Here is a 23,231-nt window from a genome sequence, read left to right on the forward strand (position 1 = left end):
ACTTTATTGTTGGTGTCAGAAATATACCATTTGTTGATTCCCTACCTGACCTGAGATCAGTCTCTATCTTCCCGCCACCCACCCTCACCTAATCACTTGCGTATCTGCCCGCTTCTCATTAACATATCGGCTAATTATGCAGCTGCACACCGGGAGGTTTCACAGGTTAAATCAAACGTCCCTCTCTCTGGGAGCAGCGTTTCAGGTGAGGAAGCAGCAGAGAAAGTGCAGTCCAACATGAGGCCAAACATGACTCTCGTAGTGCTGCTACTGCTAGCGGTGTGTTTCCTCGGTGTGTGTACACTCTCACATGTGGAGGAGATGAAGACCCAGGAGCGGATCTTCCTCGGCTCTCTGGGGCTCTCCGGGGTGCCTCAGCCGGCGGGGAGCCACCAATCCCGGCGCCATGTCCCCTCCGCGGTCTGGAGGATGTTCTGGAGGTCAGAGAACATGAAGGCCCGGGAGAGCGACCCCTGCACGGTGTCAGAGTAGGAGTCCGCGGCAAGTCAGTTGTTTTAAGGGGTCTTGCGGCACTATGAGAGGTATAAGAAGGTGTTTCAGGGGGATGCTAAAGGAAACCAGAGGACTTTTAGGGGTCCCAGCTGGATTCCACTTGTTCTTTCGATGTGGTTCCAGGTGTACTTTATTAAGGTATTTTAGGGACACTTGAGGTTGATTTTAGGGGAGGAATGGAGGAAAACATGCAGGGTCCAACAAAATCACAAGTTAGGGTTATTAAGGGTTCTTATGTTTGTTTCTCAAGGGGGTTTATGGTTGTTTTAATCACACTTTATGTGAGGGATAGGGTTGAGGGTTCTTTTATTTATTTATTTATTTAGTCTTTTGTGTCTACCATTATAATTTGGGAGTCAGTATATGTTGATCCTGCAGGGTCTTCTGGAGGATGAAAGTTTAGTCACATAAAAACACAATTTATAAACATAAAACAAAGTATTTAACATTTCCTTATTTATATCCTCCTTTATTACCTCATTGAGTGAACATAAAAACAATAAGACAAGCGAATCGTTTGGAAAAATAGAGATTTACATACATTTTCCTTTTGATGTGACAATAGTTTCTTTGCAGTTAAAATGTCTGAGTCTTACGAAAGATTACAACATTTGAAATAGTAAATAAAACATGCTGCTATAATTAAACAAACAAAAAGAAATACGCACAAAAACAGTCTGTGACTTAACTGTTGACTGATGGATGTCTTATTAACAATTAAAATAATAAACCTATTCATGGAGCAACTCAAAAAGCCTTTAAATTAAACTATATATGCCACACATTTAAACAAAGGCAAATCGACAATAACATTAATAATACAAAAGTAGATCAAACAATTGGTAAAAGTAAACCAAATAAACAGTCAATTGATAACAATAAAAAATAAGTAGAAGAGAAAGAATAAAAGAAGAATTTTAGTTATAAATACAAGTACAAGGGAGGCATGTGGCACAGTGGATTAGTGCGTTGGTGTTCGGATCAGGGGAGCACAGGTTCAAACCCCCACTGCAGTCAGCATGTCGTTGTGTCCCTGGGCAAGACGCTTCACCCCAAATTGCTCCTGTGGGGATTGCCCACAGTATTGAGTATGTAAGTCGCTTTGGATAAAAGCGTCTAACAAGTAACATGTAATGTAATAAAAGTAAACGAATGCACAAAAATGTCTCCAACAAACAGTCACTAAGAACGTACGTGAGGAACAAAGCGTTAACATTCATGAGACTAAAGAAACACAATTATCACGTTTTTTTAAATAACATGTTTACAGTGAATTCCACTTATTAAAACTCTTTTGTGTTTTCAATAACAATCGAACAGTGCATCACATTTTAAGGGCAAATAAGAAAAAACAAGTGCTGATCACCCTTAATTCAAAATATACAATCTTGAGGGCATAAAGAGACGAAGAAAGAAATGTGCAAAAAGGTGTAAAATGTGTGCAGATTTAAAAAAGGAAGTGCTTCTTGTTTCAGAGTAACGTAAATATTATGTATCAGACTGATGTGAGGGACGTTAACGAGAGTCTGATGAACCCGGCTTGTTTTCCTCCCTTGAGCTCAGAGCAGGTCCCGGTCGCGGCGCTCCTCTTTGCGGGCCAGCTCCGGGTTCTTGCTCCGGTTCTTCCTGTGTTTCGCTCTGAAACGAGTTTTCACTGACAGCAGCTCGCTGAGGCGCAGATTCTCCTGCACCCACCCCGAGCTGCTGGCCTCCTCCTCCTCCTCCTCCTCCTCCTCCTCCAGGGGGAAGAGCTGCTGCAGGGTGGAGGTCAGGTCGTCCAGAGGCTGCCTCTGCCGATCCTCCCCCGTCCTGTGGCTCTCTTGAGGGGGGATCTGGTGCACCACGGCCTGAATGGCTTCGAACAGCATCACACTGCAGGGGTCCTCCTTCAGGAAAGGCCTCTTCTTTCCCCCGTACCTCATCCTGTGCACCAGCTGGTGAACCAACGTCCCCTCAAACAACCTGAGGGATGGGTGGAGGTCAACTTAATATTTGTATTTCATTGCAAAAATGGTTTGGATACAACTAGAACATTAGGTGTGCCAAGAGAGGAGATGTAAATGGTCTACAAAGGCTAAACGCCTCCATTGGACTCCTTTGTTTACTACTGGAACTAAGGAAAGTCTCATCTGGAGAGTGGGGTCTCAGGTAGGACTAACCTGGAGAGGGGGGGCTGAGGAAGGACTCACCTGGAGAGGGGGGGTTCAGGTAGGACTCACCTGGAGAGGGGGGCCTCAGGTAGCGGTAGGCCCAGCAGCTGGTTGAGCTGCAGGCTGGACTTCAGGCAGGACTGCCACTGGTTCAGAGAGTGAGACACCTGCATGTCCAGCTTCTGTCTGGGGGGGGGCAGGGCTGAAACACACACAAACACACACACACACACACACACACACACACACACACACACACACACACACACACACACACACACACACACACACACACACACACACACACACACACACACACACCTGAGTCACAGGCTGTATTCCTATTTGTTTTCATTGTCTGACATTTGATATACCTGAGTACATTTATTCAGGTAACATTTTGAGGTACTTTTGATGCTTATTTGTTGGTTCCACTCCACTACATCTCTGAGGGAAACATTGTATTATTTTATCCCTCACAATCAATTCACAGCTTTATTTAATTTATACAGAATTACATTTGAATTATCAAGAGAACGGTTTCACTGGAAATTGGGCGTGGCGGTATTAATGACAGGAAGTGACGCAGCGCTGCTCTCATCTTTTAATGAGTGTGTGTGTTTTACCTCCCCTGAAGGCGTCTCCGGAGCTCAGCCCGAGCAGCAGAGCCTTCAGCACCTCCTCGTCTGCAGGAGGCTGGGCTCTCTGCAGCCAGAAGCAGGTGACACACACAGGGAGGCGCAGGGGGGGAGGCACGGGGGCCAGGGAGGCCTCAGGGACCCCCAGGGCCTCAAGGAGAACCTTCAGACGTAGAGAGGCGTCCGCCTGGGGGAGGAGGAAGAAATGTCCCCATTAAAAAACATTAACTTGCTAACAAGTGTCTAAATGACACGACTCAACGTCATCATGGCCAACATTAGCCGTCTTCAGCTTGGCGGTGGTGACGTGAAGTCATGTGACCGTGCTGTAGTTCCTTTATAGCCCAACATTAGCCGCCTTTAGCTTAGCTGTGGTGACGTGAAGTCATGTGACCGTGCTGTAGTTCCTTTATAGCCCAACATTAGCCGCCTTTAGCTTAGCGGTGGTGACGTGAAGTCATGTGACCGTGCTGTAGTTCCTTTATAGCCCAACATTAGCTTTTTACTTCAGAAATCTTAAAGTGGTGTTAGCATGTGGAGATTATCCTACTGAACTAAACGTGTAAGTATTATAAACGTTTGTTACAGACATTACTTTATGTCATAATCCAAAATCACATGGAGGTATCCCATTGGACCAGGGAGATGATTCCTTCAGGGTCCAACACAGAAATAACACGACATCACTCCACCACAGTATAAACACATAAATACCAAATGTAAAGATGCACAGACCCACCTTATCCAGTGTTTGCAGTGAGAGCTGCAGGGAGCTTGCTGTGGAGGCGGTCTTCACAGGGATGAACCTCAGCTGCAGCCCCTCCCTATCTCGCTCTATCACCTCCCTGCCCTCGCCCAGCAGCAGCCCGTACATCACCTGCCGCAGCGGCCTAGCGGTAAGGTGAGCGCTTGGTGCGGCGGCGAGATCCACGAAGACGCTGAAGCTCATCCTCTGCAGCAGCAGCACGTCCAGGATGACCGGCGATAGCCAGGCCTGAATCAGAGGCAGCCGGGACCAGTCCGGGACACCAGCCACCTCCAGGGGGACAAAGTGAGGATACTTGTTAGAGGAGAAGGACTCACATCCTGTACTGGAGTTAAAGTAGAAGTACTCAGATCTTGTACTTGAGTCAAATAGAAGTACTCAGATCTTGTACTTGAGTAAAAGTAGAAGTACTCAGATCATGTATTTGAGTAAAGGTAGAAGTACTCAGATCTTGTACTTGAGTAAAAGTAGAAGTACTCAGATCCTGTACTTGGGTAAAAGTAGAAATACTAAGATCCTGTACTTGAGTAAAAGTAGAAGTACTCAGATCATGTATTTGAGTAAAGATAGAAGTACTCAGATATTTTACTTTAGTAAAAGTAGAAGTACCAGAGTGTAGGAATACTCTGTTAGAGTAAAAGTCCTGCATTCAAAATGTTACTGAAGTAAAATTAGGAAAGTATGATCATCAACATATAGTTAAAGTAGCCAAAGTAAAAGTAATCATTGTGCAGATTGGTCCATTTCAGAATAATATATATGATATGTTTTATAATCTTTGATGCATTAAAGTGTTGTCAAAGCTGGTAAAGGTGCAGCTAGTTTTAATGACTTTGTATACTGCCCAACAGCTCTTCCCAGGTCCAAACAGTGCAGTAATCCCCAGATATGCATTATTTGGAAAAACTGTTTATTTGGCAAGAAACGGTCTATAAAGCTGATAGCAAAGTAATAGCTCTTGAACGGAAGTTGGAACACAAAATAAGGCACACAAAATGGGAAGCGACCTATATCAGGTGAAGAATGGAGGTGAATATTGAGTCTCTTTGGATGAAAGTTAAATGTTATCATTACTTCTGTGGAGAATGGAGGTGCTATCCCATGGGTGAAGAACTTCTTGAGGGCGCTGGGAGGAAGTTGGTACTCCTCCATCCCCAGATTCAAGCCCTTCATCACCTCCGCCTTTTTGTTGCCGCTCAGTTCTCCCATCAGCCCCAGCGCCGCCTCGAAGGCCTCCTGAGGCTTCTGGAAGTTCTGCAGCCAGCACAGCAGCCCCTCCATGCGGCCCGTGTTCCCGCCGCCTGCCGGGGCGAACTGATTCCAGCTGACGCCCGCCTGCAGCCGGTGTGGCTTCACGTAGTCGTTCCCAGCCAGGGCGGCGAAGGCGGGCAGGAGCTGGCGCTGGATTTTAAAGTAGATGCAGAAGCTGGAGGTGTAGTAGCTCTTGCAGGAGATATAGCTGTTGGAGCCCCTCCGCTCAACCGCCTCCCACTGGAAGTCTGAGAGGGGCAGCAGCCCCACCGGAAGGTCGTAGATGTAGAAGTCGCTGTCTCCGGAAAGCACCGGGCACTGCCACTCCCGGGCCAGGGCGGCGATCTCCGGGTCAGTCTCTCCATAGCACTGAGCCACCTGGACGTCCAGCCGCCTCAGCGTCTGTCGGAACACCAGCTTCACCAGCGTCGGCAGGATGTCCTTGCGCTGGCCGTCCTTCGCCGCTCGATGCGCCCGTTTGATCCGATCCACTGCTCTTTTCTTCACGGTTTCATTCTTCTTTTCTGAGATGTCCGATCCACCGTCCAGCACTATGTAGGGCGTGATCTGACAGTCTCTGAGCACTTTAACAAACCTCTCAATAAGGGCCGCGAACGCAGCATACTCCCCGCCGTGATTCTGGTCCAGACCTGAGCAGTCAATAACAGGAAACACAAGGAACACATTGAACACAGCAATACGAAAGCTCTTTTCACACATGCTCTGCAAATGTTCTTTTCCTCTCAGGAAGTTTTCTAGCTGAGGAATTGACCCGGAAGTCTCTAAGCTGCAGCTATGATAAGAGAGTTCTTTATATGATAGGGAAGGAGCCTCAATGCTTCCTTTATTATCTCCTTTAGGATACACCATCCTTTAGGAAAGGAGAAGAGATTATGCTGTCCCACAATTCCATGCACTAACCAAACATAACCATTCACAGAAACAACCAAACGCAGATCGTGTAAGTTACGCTGCTTATTGAACCACATCTTATAACTAACTAAGGTTCCTAACGGAGTTAAATGACCCGGAAGAACCTCAGTGGCAGCCATGATAAGAGCCGTTCGAAACAACTGAATTTCTTCACGGGGATTAATAAAGGTCCATGTAGCGGCTAAGCCAACGCTTTAAGCCTCTGAGGATCCGCTATGTTGGCGTAATTGACCCACACAAAGTTTGCTAGGTGAATAAAAGTTCGATACAAAGTTTCCAGTTAAATACAGTCAATTTATTTCCTGTTCACTGGTGTCCATTTAACTTGCTTTATTTTCTCATTCACCATACACAATATTACGGTTCACACAATACCTTTTGCAAATGTTTGTAATCCCGTGTTTGTGTGTGCTCCGTGTGTGTGTGTGGTCAAAAACTGTATGGCCTTCCGGCGGAACCTCTAACCACAAACATAGGTTCCTACCTTTATACCCACAGTGTTAATTGGCTCCTACAGTCCATATTATCTTATCTTAAAGGAGGTTTGAAACTTCCTTTACAACTTATGTGGTAATGTGCAAAAGTGCTTTGTTTTGAATGTCCAACACTATAATAATCAAAAGGAGAAATTTGAACATTTTGAACAAAAGTCAACATTTCATAGTGTTTACTGAGCTGTGTGGGGTTTCTTAAACTTTACACATGTTTAAATGGTGATATACACAGTGATAGGTTAAGGCCTAACAAGTTTATAATACATACATTTGTATTTATTTTAATATATTTTCATACAATCATCATACGTATTGGGATCATGTGGATTAATATGTTTGGACCGGAGGGAAAGGGTGACAAGCATAAGTTTCACTTTAATTTCAATTCCAACCTTGCTCATGAAGAATAAAAGTTTCTCTGTTGTCCACGTTCATAAAGCATAAAACAACACCATGAGAGCACGGTGCATAGTATCTAGATGCGTTTACAGTAGTCCGCCGTTCTTATTATCATGGGCAGCACCAGGATTTTTTTGCTGCAGTAGCTTAGCAGTTGCTATATGACAGCACGGTGTTGCTAGTTAATTTTCTAAATAAATAAACAAACAATACCAGTGGGCCAAGCACGAGCCTGTTCATATTGTAGCGTTCACCGCTATTCAAGATCACAGATCACGAGCCTTCAATGTCGAAAACGTTCTCTTTATTTTCTGGTATTGACGGCCACAGCCACGCCTTACAGAACCAATCAATAGTATAACACTCATGACTTTTCCCCACACTCTAACACAACTCCTACCGTCTCGTACTCCCTCCACACATACCGGAAAACGCACACACACACCTGGAAGGGGCGGTCTCTCCCTAACTCCCACCAACAACATTGCCTAAATAACTTTACAAATGTATGAAACTGTGCACATCTGATAACTGAAATAACTATTAACTTGGACACGCTACAATATTATCATTAATATTTACATTAAAACATTCCTTTGACACTTATAACATTACTTTGCAAGGTAAGCACAACCAAAATAAGTTTGTAAAAGCAGAATTTGAATCCTACAATATTTGTGTATAATACCATTACACCCTAAGCGTACAAGTACACAATAGCGATCGTTCACTGTTTCAACTGGCATGCTGTGGCATTTAACCTCATCACCACACCGCAAACAGACTGACACACAAACACACACACAGGGTTGTCCGGCTGGACCGGCTCCGTTGGAGATCGCGGTCGTTTACGCTGACTTGTAAGAAATCTTTCAATTTTTTCGATCTGTGTTCACACACTGAGAATTATAACAACATTAGCTAAGTAACAGTTCGCGCTTTAACTTACAACGACCCCTGATAGATCTCGCGAGAATGTGTATAAATATATATAGATGCATTTTCATAACAAAACAATGGGGTTGCTAAGCCGTTGCTAGGCCAATTGTTGGAGTTGCTATAGCAACTCCAAGCTACCCCCTGGCGCCGCCCCTGCTTATTATACATCCATGTAGTGCGCTGTATAAAAAAATGTGGTTTCCCCAAAGCAGAAGCACATTTATGAGGTTCGCTGGCGCATCATAAATACGTCGACAGTGTAAGTGCGGTCGGATTCTCAAAGCACTGCAGTCTCTTTTCCAAAGTCCTTTTGAATTCTCCTATCTACTATTCCTTAACCCCGTGACGTTTCACACAGTGGTCAAGGAATAGTGGATAGGAAAAGACGATAGGAGCACATTTTTGGACAATTCGACTGCTACCCAGGGGACACTAAAAAGTGACGCACACAGCAGGGAGACCAGGGGTGTTTCTGAGGGTGTTTCTCAATGTCGAGGAGGCTTGCTTGGTAGCACATGTACCTCCGAGTCAGTTGCTTCAGAAGCGAGGCAAGAATCCTTCCTAGCCTCGGAAAATGAAGAATTGTGGAACAAGCTAATAGGTATGCAGGTGTGCGTCATATGCGAGGCCCTGCCTTAAATGGAGCGCGATTTCCGCCAAAGACTTGCAAATTGGTCCGTGCGCAAAGCATTGTGGGGATTTTAAGACCGCGGAGTCTACACATGTGCAGCCTCGCAATTTCCCGCAACGAAGTACGCCGGCCTCGGTATAATTCCAAGTATCCTGGATATTGGAACAGTCCTTCGGCGGCACTCGATGACGTAGTATCCTTGAAATAGTGGCTCTGGAGCAGCTTTCCTCGACATTGAGAAACACCCCAGGGGACACTAATGTTAATACCCGATTTGCATGTTTGCCCGATTTGCAAGTGCAAATTGGTCTGCCATATTGGACAGCTACGTACGGCAATCCAAACAGGACATTTGACGTCAGTACTGATCTAATAACAGAGCTTTGTTCTTGAATCAACTTTTTTTATGAAAAGTCATTTCCCTTTTCCAGGAATCTCAACAGAAAAGGTTTGTCCAGACTAATACATTTCTAATGTTAAATAAATGAAAACAATTCACAGTTAAGAATTAGATATGAATTATGAATGCCATAAATGATCCATACATGTACAGTTTCTTATTTTTCCAGTGTAAAGGCTGTCAAACAGAAGCTAAATCCATTTCTCACTTATTCTAAGAATGTACTTAACCCACTAAAAGGATTTATTCTCAAATAATCGGGAAATTATTTTGTAAAATCAATAACTCATCTCTCTTGTTTAGATTAATGTGGTTGTTTTTTTTTCTTCTTTGTGAAACGCCGCTTTGTCAAAAGTCCTGTTTGGATTGCCGTACGTAGCTGTCCAATAAGGCCAGACCAACTCGCGCTTGCGCAGTGCAAATCGGGCAGACACAACTAAAAAGTGACGCACACAGCTGGGACCAGAGCGCTTGGTGACGTTCAGGATTATAAAGCTGAACAACTGTCTCTGTTGTTGGAAACTTACCTAAAGCGTTTTATGGTCTTAATTTAACACATCAACTTCCCGACGCGCGGGAGAAACATACTGGACCATGTTTATTCCCCTTTCCGGAATGGATATAAGGCTCTTCCTCGCCCTCCCTTCGGCAAATCAGACCATATCTCACTACTGTTGTTGCCTGCGTACAAGCAGAAACTTAAAAGGGACAGACCGGTAACAAGGACAGTACAACGATGGAGCGTGGAGTCAGATGAGGCACTGCAGGACTGCTTTGCATCCACGGATTGGAGTGTGTTTGAGGACAATAACATCAACACACACACGGACACTGTCATCTGCTACATTGGGAAATGCATCGATGACGTGGTACCGAAGGTTTCTGTACGGACATTCCCAAATCAAAAGCCCTGGGTAAACGGTGAGGTGCGCGGCAAACTGAAAGCGCGCACTCTCGCGCACACAGCGGGAGATTTGGAGGAGTACAGGAAGTCTAGGTATGATCTCCGGAGAGCAATTAAAAATGCAAAGAGACAGTACAAAGACAAGGTGGAATCTGACTTCAAAGGCTGTAACACTAGGAATATGTGGGCGGGACTAAGGACAATGACTGACTACAAAGGAGCAGCGGGGGGTGCTGCGGGAGTGTCTGCGTGCGCATCTCTCCCAGATGAGCTAAACAGTTTTTTTGCACGCTTTGAGAGCAGCCAGGCTGTGGAGGTACAGAGGGACCAGGAGCTACACTGCCCTTTTGTTTTAAATAGGGCAGATGTGTGTAAATCCTTTAAAAGGGTTAACCCACACAAGGCTCCTGGACCTGATGGCATCCCTGGCCGTGTTCTCAGGGTGTGTGCAGTTCAGCTGGCAGAGGTGTTCACAGACATCTTCAACAGGTCCCTGCTGCAGTCTGTAGTCCCCACATGTTTTAAACACTCCACCATCATTCCTGTCCCCAAAAAGACAATCATCACCTGCCCCAACGACTACCGCCCAGTAGCACTCACCTCCATCATAATGAAGTGCTTTGAGCGGTTAGTCAAATTATTCATCACCTCCTCCCTCCCTGAATCTCTGGACCCCCTGCAGTTTGCCTACAGAGCAAACAGGTCCACAGACGACGCCATAGCCCTCACCCTCCACACTGCCCTCTCACACCTGGACCCGAAGAACAGGAACACATATGTGAGAATGCTGTTCATTGACTACAGTTCAGCATTCAATACCATTGTGCCCTCCAAGCTGGCCATCAAGCTCAGAGACCTCGGGCTCAACAGCGCCCTCTGTGACTGGATCCTGAACTTCCTGACGGGCAGACCCCAGGCAGTGCGGGTGGGAAATATCACATCCTCCACCCTGATTCTCAACACCGGTGCCCCTCAAGGCTGCGTGCTCAGCCCTCTCCTCTACTCCCTGTTCACCCACGACTGCGTGGCCACACACAGCTCCAACACCATCGTGAAGTTTGCTGATGACACGACCGTCATCGGCCAGATCACAGACGATGACGAGACGGCGTACAGAGAGGAGGTCGAAAACCTGACATCTTGGTGCCAGGATAACAACCTCCATCTCAACATCAGCAAAACAAAGGAGCTGATTGTGGACTACAGGAAGCAGCAGGGAGAGGGACACGCCCCCATCGCCATCAATGGGACTACGGTGGAGAGAGTCAAAAGCTTCAGGTTCCTTGGGGTCCACATCACTGAGGACCTGACATGGTCTCTTCACACCACCACCATCACCAAGAAAGCTCGACAGCGGCTCTTCTTCCTCCGCAGGTTGAGGAGGTTCAAAATGGATTCCAGGATACTCTGCAACTTCTACAGGTGCACGATAGAGAGTATCCTGACTGGCAGCATGACGGCCTGGTACGGCAGCTGCACCGACCTCGATCGTAAGGCTTTACAGAGGGTGGTGAAAACTGCACAGCACATCACCAGGACGGAGCTGCCATCCATGGAGGACCTTTACTCCCAGCGGCTCACGAAGAAATCACTACGGATTATCAAAGACCCCCATCACCCCAGTCACAAACTGTTCTTTCTGTTGCCGTCTGGTAGACGTTACCGCAGCATCCTGGCAAGGACAAGAAGATTCGGAGACAGTTTCTTCCCGCGGGCAGTGAGACTGTTAAAAAATTGAACTGTTGAAACAACATCAAACATTCATCTGCTACTCAGTAGTATGTATCTAATACCTAATATATATATATCATTCCAATAACTTGTATATAGACTCGTACTGCACTATTCCACATCATAACTTTATTTCATTTTTATAACTATTATTATTTTTGTATTGCTCATGCTCTTATTGTTATTATGTTATGTTATTATGTTGCATTGTTGGAGAAGCCTGTGACATAAGATTTTCAACTGCATAATTACTCTGTAGCTATGTCAGATTGACAATAAAGAACCTTGAACCTTGAACCTTGAACCTTGAACATGACACCTTCTCATGTTACTGCAGATCTGCTGTAAACTAGCTAGCTAACCTAGTCATGTCACAGTCAGATATACTGACAAACACTTACAGGAATGAGACAGACTCACTCTGAAACAGAGACAGAGCAGAGGTAAGTTACAGTACACAGAAAACAACGTGTTCAGTTAGTTTTATATACACTAACACTGACAGTAAGTCAACATTTTCCATTTATATTGTATGACAAAGCGTTAATTTAATATCTCTGGCTAGCTATAGCTACTTGCTAATGGTTTAGCTTACCCACATGATTCAAAGTAACGTCAACAACGTAGCTGTAATTTATGCTTTGCTTACATGTTTGCATAACTTGGAAGTTTACTGACATTTACATACCTTGTTTACCTGGCGCAAGTGGTGGCTCTGGGGTTGTTGTGGGAGCCATCACTTGAGAATTGTCGTCTTTTTTAAGAAAAAATGTTCTTATGTCCATCTTCAAAAACTCAGAGTCCGACTGACAGTTTAAACATTGTCACAGGATAGGTACTTGTCAGCCAATAAGACACGTTTATTTCCATGCAACTCTCTGGTGATTGGTCTGGTGTCTTGCCTCTGTTGCATTCACTGAACACGGGAAATTACAATCCTGCCGTGCTCTCTAGTGTCATGATGAGGTTCAGGTAAAGCATGGTTAATATATTATATTATTGAGGGAGAATTGTCCGGGGCTTAGCCCCGGATGCCCAGGCCAGGCGACGCGCCTGCTGAGCCCCATTTATTTTCCTCACGGACGGCAAAAAAAAGTCCGACATTATATGATTTAAAATAAAAACAATAATCGTGGCTTGATATTGAGTAAGAAAATGTTTTTATGAACCACACAGCTTCTGGTCTTCCAAGACCCGACCGGGTGCAGGCACGCAAAACTCGGACTCAGAACTCAATGGGAATGGTTGGCGTATCATATGCACGAAAAATCGGACTTCTGCGTACCTATTGCACGCATTTCCAATGTGTAAAGTCGTGTCATTTGTACGCAGACTGAAGAGAGTGGGTTGGTGTAAATATATGATTCCTAAATAGCAAAACGAGTTATTTTACTTTTGGTATTGAAGTAAGAGTTTGAATGCAGGACTTTTTCCTTGTCTTACAGTATTTCTACACTTTATCTACTTTCAGTTAAAAGTCCATTTTTAAGGTACGTTGTACTCTACTCCACTACAGTTCAGAAGTATATGGTACTTATCAGTGCTTGAATTGGAATAAAAAAGGTGCCAGTACTCTAAATCAGCAACTGTTTCAAGTACATTTGATTTATACAGCCCAAAAACAAGAATTTGGCTCAAAGGTCTTTACAATCTGTACAACATACGACTCCCTCTATCCTTATCCTCATATCTTAGATTCAGTAATTAAAAAGAAACACAAAAAACCTTTAACGGACAAGGAAAAGTTATTTTTTTTAAACTTTATATTTACTGTAACGTTCAGAAATTGCATGTTTTTCCAGGACTAATCAGGGAGGTGTCCGGGGCTCTCATAGAGAACATGACATAGCCTATACATGCCTGCATCAGGTCATATAGTATATCCTATAATGCTGGTGGTTTTGTCTCTTTACTGTATGTTTAGACAGGCTCACTGTACTTAAAAAAAAGGGTTAGGGTCTCCTATATACATTGGAATGATTTCAAACCTGTTTTTATTTATCCTAATAATTATAAAGGTGTGCCTTGGAAATATTTGTTTACATAAATTGTGACCAAACCGTTTGAGACCCACTGAGATAACTTAGACTAAAGTAAACTATCTAAACACTCAAAGTCCTCACTGAGCTGTAGTTATCAGCCTCAATCCAACAACAATCCGCGGTACCGATGCGCGCCCTCTCTCTCTCTTGCTCGCTCGGAAGCTCGCTCCGGGCGCCTGATAAATCAACATCCCCCACTTTCATCACTTACAGCGCCCATCGTACAGGGCAAATGCAAGGCCCGGGGTGCAAAGGGTGTTTACTTTATTCAATTATTAATGTAAATGTATTATATCAACAGCAGAAAATTAGGCAGAATAAAAATAAAATAAAAATCAATTTTTTTTATAATTGTTTTTCTTTCTCCCAGCGCAGCGCCCCTCCAGATCTGGCGCCCTAGGCGACCGCCTAGTTCGCCAGTGCCAAGGGCCGGCGCTGGGTTTATCCGGTCCGGATCGCCGGAGCTGTTAGATTAACATTAACATGCTTATTGTTAGGGTTTTGTATTTATGTTTTCTTTTTTCCACTTTTGTTTTGAAATGTTTTCCTCCTTGTGTCTTCTCTGTTCCTTCTTCCTGTGTTTGCCTTCCTGTCGTTAGTTTCCCTGGTGTGTCTGATTGTCTGATTGTGTTCACCTGTTGCCCTTGTGTTTCTGTCTCCCTTACCCCAGCTGTGTCTTGTCTTGTGATTACCCCTCCCTGTATTTAGTCTTGTCTCTTCCTTTGTTCCCCTGTCGGTTCATTGTTGGTTTTTCCTGTCTTCCTCCATGTCAGTCACGGTTGTCTCTCCTGTCTCCCTCCATGTTGGTCACGGTCAGTTTTTGTACAACCCATTTGTTTCATGCCATGTTTTTGTTCAGCTTTTAAAATAAAGCTCGCTTTTTGTTTCGAGACCTTTTACCTTTTTTGATAGTCTGCATTTGGGTCCTACCCTTCCACGCATCCTAACATAATGAACCGACCAATTATGGACCCAGCGGATTATGTTTTTGATTTTGATTCTGAATTGCTTTCTCTGGATTACTCCCTTCGATGTCTTTATGCTGTGTGGAGTAGAACCTCGACTAGCAGGGAGAAAGAGGCTGTCCTCAAAAGAGCTCAAATGGAGGTGGATAACGTGCCATGGCTGTGGAGCTCTTTGACTGAATTTCTCAGAGTTTTTTCGCTTAGCCCTGAGTGCCAGCCTCAAGCCTCAAACCCCTTCTCGGGATCCCGCCTTGCCTTAGGAGGTCCACGGAGCCTCCAAAGGGTCTCTAGGAGACGCAAGGCCAGGATTCCAGCCGTGGCCCCAACAGCCATGGTTCCGGCTCCAGAACCGGCCCATACAGCCATGGTTCCAGCCCCACTTCTGGCCCCAGCAGCCATGGTTCCAGCCCCAGTTCTGGCCCCAGCAGCCATGGTTCCGGCTCCAGAACCGGCCCACACAGCCTTGGTTCCGGCTCCAGAACCGGCCCATACAGCCATGGTTCCAGCCCCAGTTCTGGCCCCGGCAGCCATGGTTCCGGCCTCTGTTCCGGTCCAGCACGCCATTTCTCATCAGGGAAATCTTCTGGGCCAACATGAGCAGATGATGCGAGCCTTAGTTGAAAGCCAGCAGTCCTTGGCTCTACACATCTCAAACCTCGCTGCTCAGGTCTCAACTTTGACGTCTTCTGCTGCATTTCCTGCCTCCTCCAATCCACCTGTGGATTCCACTCCAACCCTATGTCCTGTCCCGTTGGAGGTCCCGCCGACTACTCTTCTGCCGGGGGTCCTGCCAACCCTATGTCCTGTGCCGTTGGAGGTCCTGCTGAATACTCTCCTGCTGGGGGTCTTGCCAACTCCATGTCCTGTCCCATTGGGGGTCCCGCCGACTACTCTTCTGCCGGGGGTCCTGCCAACCCTATGTCCAGTGCTGTTGGAGGTCCCGCCGACTACTCTCCTGCCGGGGGTCTTGCCAATTCCGTGTCCTGTCCCATTGGGGGTCCCGCCGACTACTCTTCTGCCGGGGGTCCTGCCAACCCTCTGTCCTGTCCCGTTGGAGGTCCCGCCGACTACTCTTCTGCCGGGGGTCCTGCCAACCCTATGTCCTGTGCCGTTGGAGGTCCTGCTGAATACTCTCCTGCTGGGGGTCTTGCCAACTCCATATCCTGTCCCATTGGGGGTCCCGCCGACTACTCTTCTGCCGGGGGTCCTGCCAATCCTATGTCCTGTCCCGTTGGAGGTCCCGCCGACTACTCTTCTGCCGGGGGTCCTGCCAACCCTATGTCCTGTCCCGTTGGAGGTCCCGCCGACTACTCTTCTGCCGGGGGTCCTGCCAACCCTATGTCCTGTGCCGTTGGAGGTCCTGCTGAATACTCTCCTGCTGGGGTCTTGCCAACTCCATATCCTGTCCCATTGGGGGTCCCGCCGACTACTCTTCTGCCGGGGGTCCTGCCAATCCTATGTCCTGTCCCGTTGGAGGTCCCGCCGACTACTCTTCTGCCGGGGGTCCTGCCAACCCTATGTCCCGTGCCGTTGGAGGTCCCGCCGACTACTCTCCTGCCGGGGGTCTTGCCAACTCCATGTCCTGTCCCGTTGGAGGTCCCGCCGACTACTCTTCTGCCGGGGGTCTTGCCAATCCTATGTCCTGTCCCGTTGGGGGTCCCGCCGACTACTCTTCTGCCGGGGGTCCTGCCAACCCTATGTCCAGTGCTGTTGGAGGTCCCGCCGACTACTCTCCTGCCGGGGGTCTTGCCAATCCTATGTCCTGTCCCGTTGGGGGTCCCACCGACTACTCTTCTGCCGGGGGTCTTGCCAACCCTATGTCCTGTGCCGTTCGGGGTTTCGCTGAGGGTCCTGCCAACTCCACGTCCAGTATCGTTGGGGGTCCTGCCGACACCTGTTCCGCTGTGGGTCCTGCCAACCCCTTGTCCTGTCCCGTTGGGGGTCCCACCGACTACTGCTCCGCCGGGTTTCCTGCCAACACCAGATCCTGTCCTGTTGGGGGTCCCGCCGACACCTGTCCCGCCGGGGGTCCTGCCAACACCAGATCCTGTTCTGTTGGGGGTTCCGCCGACACCTGTCCCGCCGTGGGTTCTGCCAGCTCTGTGTCCTGTTCTGTTGGGGTTCCCGCCGACACCTGTCCCGCCGGGGGTCCTGCCAACTCTGTGTCCTGTTCCGTTGGGGGTCCAGTCGACACCAGCCCTTGCTACATCCGGGGTTCCATTGACACCAGCCCATGTCTTGTCCGGGGTCCCGTCTGCGCCTGTCTGGTCGGCTCCGGTTCCTGTCCGGTCGATACTGGGTCCTGCCCGTCCTCCGGAGCTGTCCCTTCGGCGCCTTCCTGCCCGGCCTCCGGAGCTGTCCTGTCGACGCCTTCCTGCCCGGCCTCCGGAGCTGTCCCGTCGGCGCTTTCCTGCCCGGCCTCCGGAGCTGTCCCGTCGGCGCCTTTCTGCTCGTCCTCCGGAGCTGTCCCATCTTGACCTTCGAGCCCGGCTCCCTGAGTGCCGCGGTCTTCGCCCTCGAGCCTGGTCTCCTGAGTTCCCCAGCCGTGGTCTTCGCCCTCGAGCCCGGCCTCCTGACTCTTCCAACCACTGCCTTCGCTCTCATGCCCGGGCCCCTGAGTTCGCCCGCTGTGGCCTTCGCCCCTTTTTGGACTCTGCCTTGCCCCCGGGCCGTCCGCCCGGGACCCCTTCCGGGCCCGTCCTCAGGACCCCCTCCACCCACCCTGTTGGTCCTGGTTGTGCGTCCCTCCTCCGGGCCCCCTCCGCCCACCCTTCTAGAGGTTTTGGACTTTTGGGGGTTTTCTTGGGACGTCTGGAATCCGTCCCTTGAGGGGGGGGTTCTGTTAGGGTTTTGTATTTATGTTTTCTTTTTTCCACTTTTGTTTTGAAATGTTTTCCTCCTTGTGTCTTCTCTGTTCCTTCTTCCTGTGTTTGCCTTCCTGTCGTTAGTTTCCCTGGTGTGTCTGATTGTGTTCACCTGTTGCCCTTGTGTTTCTGTCTCCCTTACCCCAGCTGTGTCTTGTCTTGTGATTACCCCTCCCTGTATTTAGTCTTGTCTCTTCCTTTGTTCCCCTGTCGGTTCATTGTTGGTTTTTCCTGTCTTCCTCCATGTCAGTCACGGTTGTCTCTCCTGTCTCCCTCCATGTTGGTCACGGTCAGTTTTTGTACAACCCATTTGTTTCATGCCATGTTTTTGTTCAGCTTTTAAAATAAAGCTCGCTTTTTGTTTCGAGACCTTTTACCTTTTTTGATAGTCTGCATTTGGGTCCTACCCTTCCACGCATCCTAACACTTATTGTAGTTGTAAGTGCACTGCCTTGCGGCCTGTAGCACCATCTTTGATGGAGCATATGGAAAGGAGTGAGCAGAGGGTAGAGTTGTCGACTCTTGTTCTGTTTTCTGTGACTATCTTCCTCACTCTCTCAGACTTTCAGTTGGCTGCATCTCAGGTCGGTTATTTTCATTTCCTCGCTCCTCGGTATCACCGGAAGTTGATTTGTCTGCGCCATCTTGAGAAAAAAACATGTTTCTAGCCCTGGATGCAATAAATATTATTATGGATATAGTTAGATTCCACCTTCATGATTATGAATCTGTGAGTGAATTGTTTTCTAACGCGACCCTTTTATTTATATTAGGTCTTAAAGTTTTTGCATAAATTAGGGCGTGGTCACTTTGATGGACAGGTACGTGCCTCACTGTCAGCTAACAGCAACTTGTCCACTCTGCTAGCGTGCTAGGCTACAACGTTAGTTAGTTGTAGTTACTTTACTTGAAACCCTTTAGCCGTGATTCGTGGTGATTGTGCCTTTTAGGGAATATTGTTACAAATACCAGACAATTAAAATGTCGTGCTGTGCGCTTGAATGAACAGAACTTCCAAGAAGTCTAAAATGATAATATTATACATGTTAACCCCGTTAGCAGGTGTTTGTGTGCTTGTTAGCTTAGCTTGTTATGTAGCTTATTAGCCAGCTAAGGACGTAACCCTTTATACATATATATTAGGGCTGTCAGTCGATTAAAATATTTAATCGCGATTAATCGCATGATTGTCCATAGTTAATCGCGATTAATCGCAAATTAATCGCACATTTTTTATCTGTTCTAAATGTACCTTAGAGGGATATTTTTCAAGTTTTTAATACTCTTATCAACATATGAGTGGACAACTATGCTTTATATGTTTGTTTATTATCATTTGAACAATGACAAATATTCTCATGAATATTAAACACAACAACCTCTGAACATTACAAATATTTGCCTCAATTCAACCTGGAACCTCTCTCATACAATACTGTGTGTGTGTGTGTGTGGAGGATCGTTGGAGCTATGTGCAGCTCAAGGCATATATGCCTGTGTGTATGAGCTGTGTTGCGGCACTATCCGTGCTGAGTGTGCTGTCTGTCTACCTGCATAAAGTCAAGTGCTCGGCGCAGTTGTCGGCGAAATGTCGCTCCTCTGTTTTCATTGAAACAGCTCCTTATATCCGTTAGCTCAGCTAGCTAGCACCAGATGCTAACAACACGTAAGGTGTGCTTCGCTCGCGCCACACATACACACACCCTCCCGGTCCTCCCGATGGCCAGTCCGGGCCTGCCGGTGAGCGTGGAAGTGTGGTCTGCCACAAGCGGGCAGCAGGAGCGGGGCTGTCAGCATCAGCTTGTAGATGGTATTTTAAACTCGATGCGCTCTGAAACTACGGCGGCCGAGGACAAAAAATACACATGCGTTAATCGCGTTAAAATAATTAGTGGCGTTAATTTTTTTTTGCGTTAACGCGTTATTAACGCGTTAACTTGACAGCCCTAATATATATATATATATATACAGTTTAGTTTATGATTCAGCCTTGGGTAAGACTTTTATAGTATATGGCTATGACGCCCATAATGCTAAACGGGAGCAAATGTTAAAAGGGGACCCAATTATCCCAGTGGTGGCCGCCGGAGCTAACGGAGCCGCAGGGGGCTAGCTCCAGCCTGCGGCGTTATAACTGGAGATCAAGGAATGCAGCAAAACACGGACTTGGTTCGCCTGCAGCCCGCTGTAGTATTAGCTAAATAAATTATGTTGAACAAGGCTTATTAAGCTGAACATCGCCAGAATTGTTCTGCTATGTATCGGTACTTATTTTATTTTATTAACGTGATGACAAGCATTAAGAATAACACAAAATAGCTAATTCTCTTGCAGATTGTCTCGTTTGATTATGAATGTAACATTTATATAGGGGAACTACACTGTTTTATCAAAACCGAAGTGCCACGCAGTAACTTGGTATGCATGTATTTCATGTTAGCTTAGCTTCTTAGCCTGAGCTAGCTCTGTTTACTTCCAGTTCGGAGGCAGCAGGTCCCGCCTCGGCTCCGCCTCTTTGCCCTTATTTGGAGCAGGCTGGAGCAGGCGGGAGTTATGGCGCAGTTCCACTACAGCGCGGAGCTCGCTTTAAGCGTGCCGTGTCGTGCCGTGCCCGTTTTTGGTTGCGCTTCCACTAGGCCTAGTTCCGGCCCGGCCCGGGGCCACTTTTTCACGTCTTTTCTGGCCCGAGAAAATTGTGGTTCTATCGAGGCCAACAAACAGGGCTGAGTCGGGCTGAGTATGCTAAACTAGAGAGAGGAGCGCTGGCAAGGGGGCTACAACTACAACAAGATGGACATATTTGACCGTGATTTAATTGTAATACACGTTTCAAAATGATGCCGAAGTAACAACATACTGATACCGGTTAGTAAAAACCATGAATTAATGCTTTGTCAAGTCTGCAGACAGGCGGCAGGCGAAAAACCTTTTAAAATGCGTGTTTTTCTAGATGGAGATTGGCTAAGCTAACGCAGTATATGCTCCGACCGTCCACACTCACAACAACGGCCTATACAGACATAAATAAAGCAGTGACTGTATTCACCATGACACAGGCAGTCTGTGGTGTGTACTTGTTTAACTTTTGTCGAGTTTCTGAACATATATAAGGAGCTGTGAGCTCTGAGTGCTAACAGCTAACGGCTGTGTTGTGTTTCTGGAGTTCTCATTGAAGATGACGTCACGGCTCCGCCTACACTGCGTTACTATAGTAACTACCCCAGTTCCTAAACTGTAATGGAAGCGCAGCATGAAGTGAGTCGGCCCTGTTAAGGCCAAGCCGTACCGAGCCGTACCGAGCGTGGCCGAGGCCGACCGTGTAGTGGAAATGTGCCATTAGACTCTGACGTCACTGTCGAGCCGTTAGTGGCCGACTCCGCCTACTAAGGGCTTCTCGGCAACTCTGCAGAATCCTATGGGTGATGTCACGGACACTACGTCCATTTATATATACAGTCTATGTTCTTGACATGAGAACAGTTTCCCAGCGGAGTGAAGAAAACACATGAAACTCACAAGAGTCACTCCTCAGTTTATACTGTGTTTTGTTTCAATGAATGTATCATTTAGTTACAAATATGTGATATATCTGAACAACAAAGTGGTCAAAAATCATTTTATTGATTTATTGGAAACATTTTCATTATCACTTTTTTCGTTTTACATTTTCATTTATTGTCATTTCCATTCAGTCAGTCATAAGTACTATTTAACATGTTAATTTGCTACATATCCACACAAACAAACAAAGTGTGCAGTCCAATGAATGTTAATTTAACTGGGTTTTGATAGATAACATATCTCTTTTTCTTCTCTGAATTATTTTATTTCTATTGTAATCAATATTAATCTAACTATTGTTCGTTTATACATTTTAAGAATGGCGTTTATCTTTTTTGAGAATAAGTTCTTATTGTATTTAATGTATTTGGGTCTACAACAGATGATACAAATGTTTATGTCAGTAAATGTGTACTAACAGAGGCAGGGGTGTTTGTGAAAACAACGGGGTCATCAAAACTCATTTCCCTGCTTCCCTGCTTTACTAACTGTATATCTGTAGACTTGGTATGTCTTAAATGTCCGGTTAGGATGTATTAGAACGAAATCTAAAATTAAAATTGTAATTAAGCCATCTGTATGTAAAAAACCTCCTGTATGTAAATTGTAAATAAGCCATCTGTATGTCAAATATGTCTATGTCTTAAATGATATGATGAATTGGAAATGGGGGACCCTGATGTAAACAAGACGAAAGTATTTCTCTGGTCTGCATCCCCTTAACAATTGTATGTTTTGAGCTGTACTGTACTGTACCCAATATACAAGCTGTTAATAAACTTTTCAATCAATCAATCAAACTCGTGGTTTGCGTCTCTCCATGCTTCCCTGGTGGGAGGGACTAAACGCAGGGAAACGACGTAAGTGAGGGACGCAAGGATTCAATTTAACCGACCTGAGATGCAGCCTTTCAGTTGCGCGCGCTAGGGAAGAGACGCGCTACCATGGAAACCAAACAATTATGTAGCTGTATTAAAGTCCGAGTGGAAACAGTCCTGAGAGTAAATCTGATTTACAGTAGTCAGAAATTGGGAGGAATGCGGGAGAAATATGACCCCGGGAGGAAACCGGGAGAGGGCAATGAAATCGGGAGTCTCCCGCGAAAATCGGGAGGGTTGGCAAGTATGCTTTAATGATCAATAATTATAAAACATAGGCCTATATATTATTCTGAAATTGACCAATCTGCACAATGACTACTTTTACTTTTGGTACTTTAACTATATTTTGATGATAATACTTTTCTACTTTTACTTGAGTAACATTTTGAATGCAGGACTTTTACTGTAACAAAATATTCCTACACTCGGGTACTTCTGCTTATACTCAAGTACAAGATCTGAGTGCTTCTACTTTTACTCAAGTACAAGATTTGAGTACTGTTCTGTGTACTGCAGTACTCACCTGAGTTGAAGTACAGCCAGTGGTAGAGGTTGCTGCCGTCGATCAGCAGCCGGCAGTGAGAGAGGCGGCGATCCCGGTAGATCCTCCGGTGTTTCTCCAGCAGAGTGGTCAGGCCTTGGACTCCCATCCTGGGCAGAGAGTTACGGAGGAGCCGGTGGGGGGGCTCCGCTCTTATAGGAGCTGCTGCACCTCCTCCCTCCCTTAAGTTTCACTTTCCTCACATCACAGCAGCTCCCAGTCTCTGCCTTCTCTCCACCGTGTTAAGCCATTATTTAAAAAATATTTAGTCTTTATTTTGAGAAATTAATTCATTCTTGAGATATTAAGTCATTATTTTTAATATTAAGTCATTATTTTGTAATATTAAGTCATGTTTTGTAATATAAAGTCTTTATTTTGTAATATCAAGTCTTTATTTTGTAATATACAGTTTTATTTTGTAATATAAAGTCTCTATTTTGTATTATTCATTCATTATTTTGAGATATTAACTCATGTTATTTAAAAAGTTCCTCATTTAAATGACTTACTTGCCTCCCTTGGCAGGAATGTTTTTGTAAAGTTTGGAAACGGAAAGTGAAACTCAAAGGAATTACTCGTTTTAAACTCCATACAGTCTATGGTTTGACCCCAAGTGCTCCTTTGG

At 46.0% G+C, this 23,231-nt stretch overlaps 1 protein-coding gene across 2 annotated transcripts; it reads right to left on the minus strand.

Annotated features, from left to right (window-relative positions):
- Positions 1-1,582: 1,582 nt before the first annotated feature.
- Positions 1,583-22,966, minus strand: LOC117481022 (protein asteroid homolog 1-like). 2 transcript variants are annotated; one of them, XM_034128472.1, is made up of 6 exons: positions 22,586-22,966; positions 5,142-5,968; positions 4,041-4,337; positions 3,290-3,488; positions 2,733-2,865; positions 1,583-2,475 (listed from the first exon to the last, which is right to left on the minus strand). In XM_034128472.1, the coding sequence occupies exons 1-6, from the start codon at positions 22,710-22,712 to the stop codon at positions 2,073-2,075; spliced, it is 1,986 nt and encodes a 661-aa protein (XP_033984363.1). In that variant the 5' UTR covers positions 22,713-22,966; the 3' UTR covers positions 1,583-2,072. The 2 variants fall into 2 exon arrangements, with proteins under 2 accessions (XP_033984363.1, XP_033984362.1); XM_034128471.1 differs by lacking the exon at positions 22,586-22,966 and having other exon boundaries at positions 5,142-6,671.
- Positions 22,967-23,231: the final 265 nt, after the last annotated feature.

Source organism: Trematomus bernacchii, unplaced genomic scaffold, assembly GCF_902827165.1.
Source record: "Trematomus bernacchii unplaced genomic scaffold, fTreBer1.1, whole genome shotgun sequence".
NCBI lineage: Eukaryota > Metazoa > Chordata > Actinopteri > Perciformes > Nototheniidae > Trematomus > Trematomus bernacchii.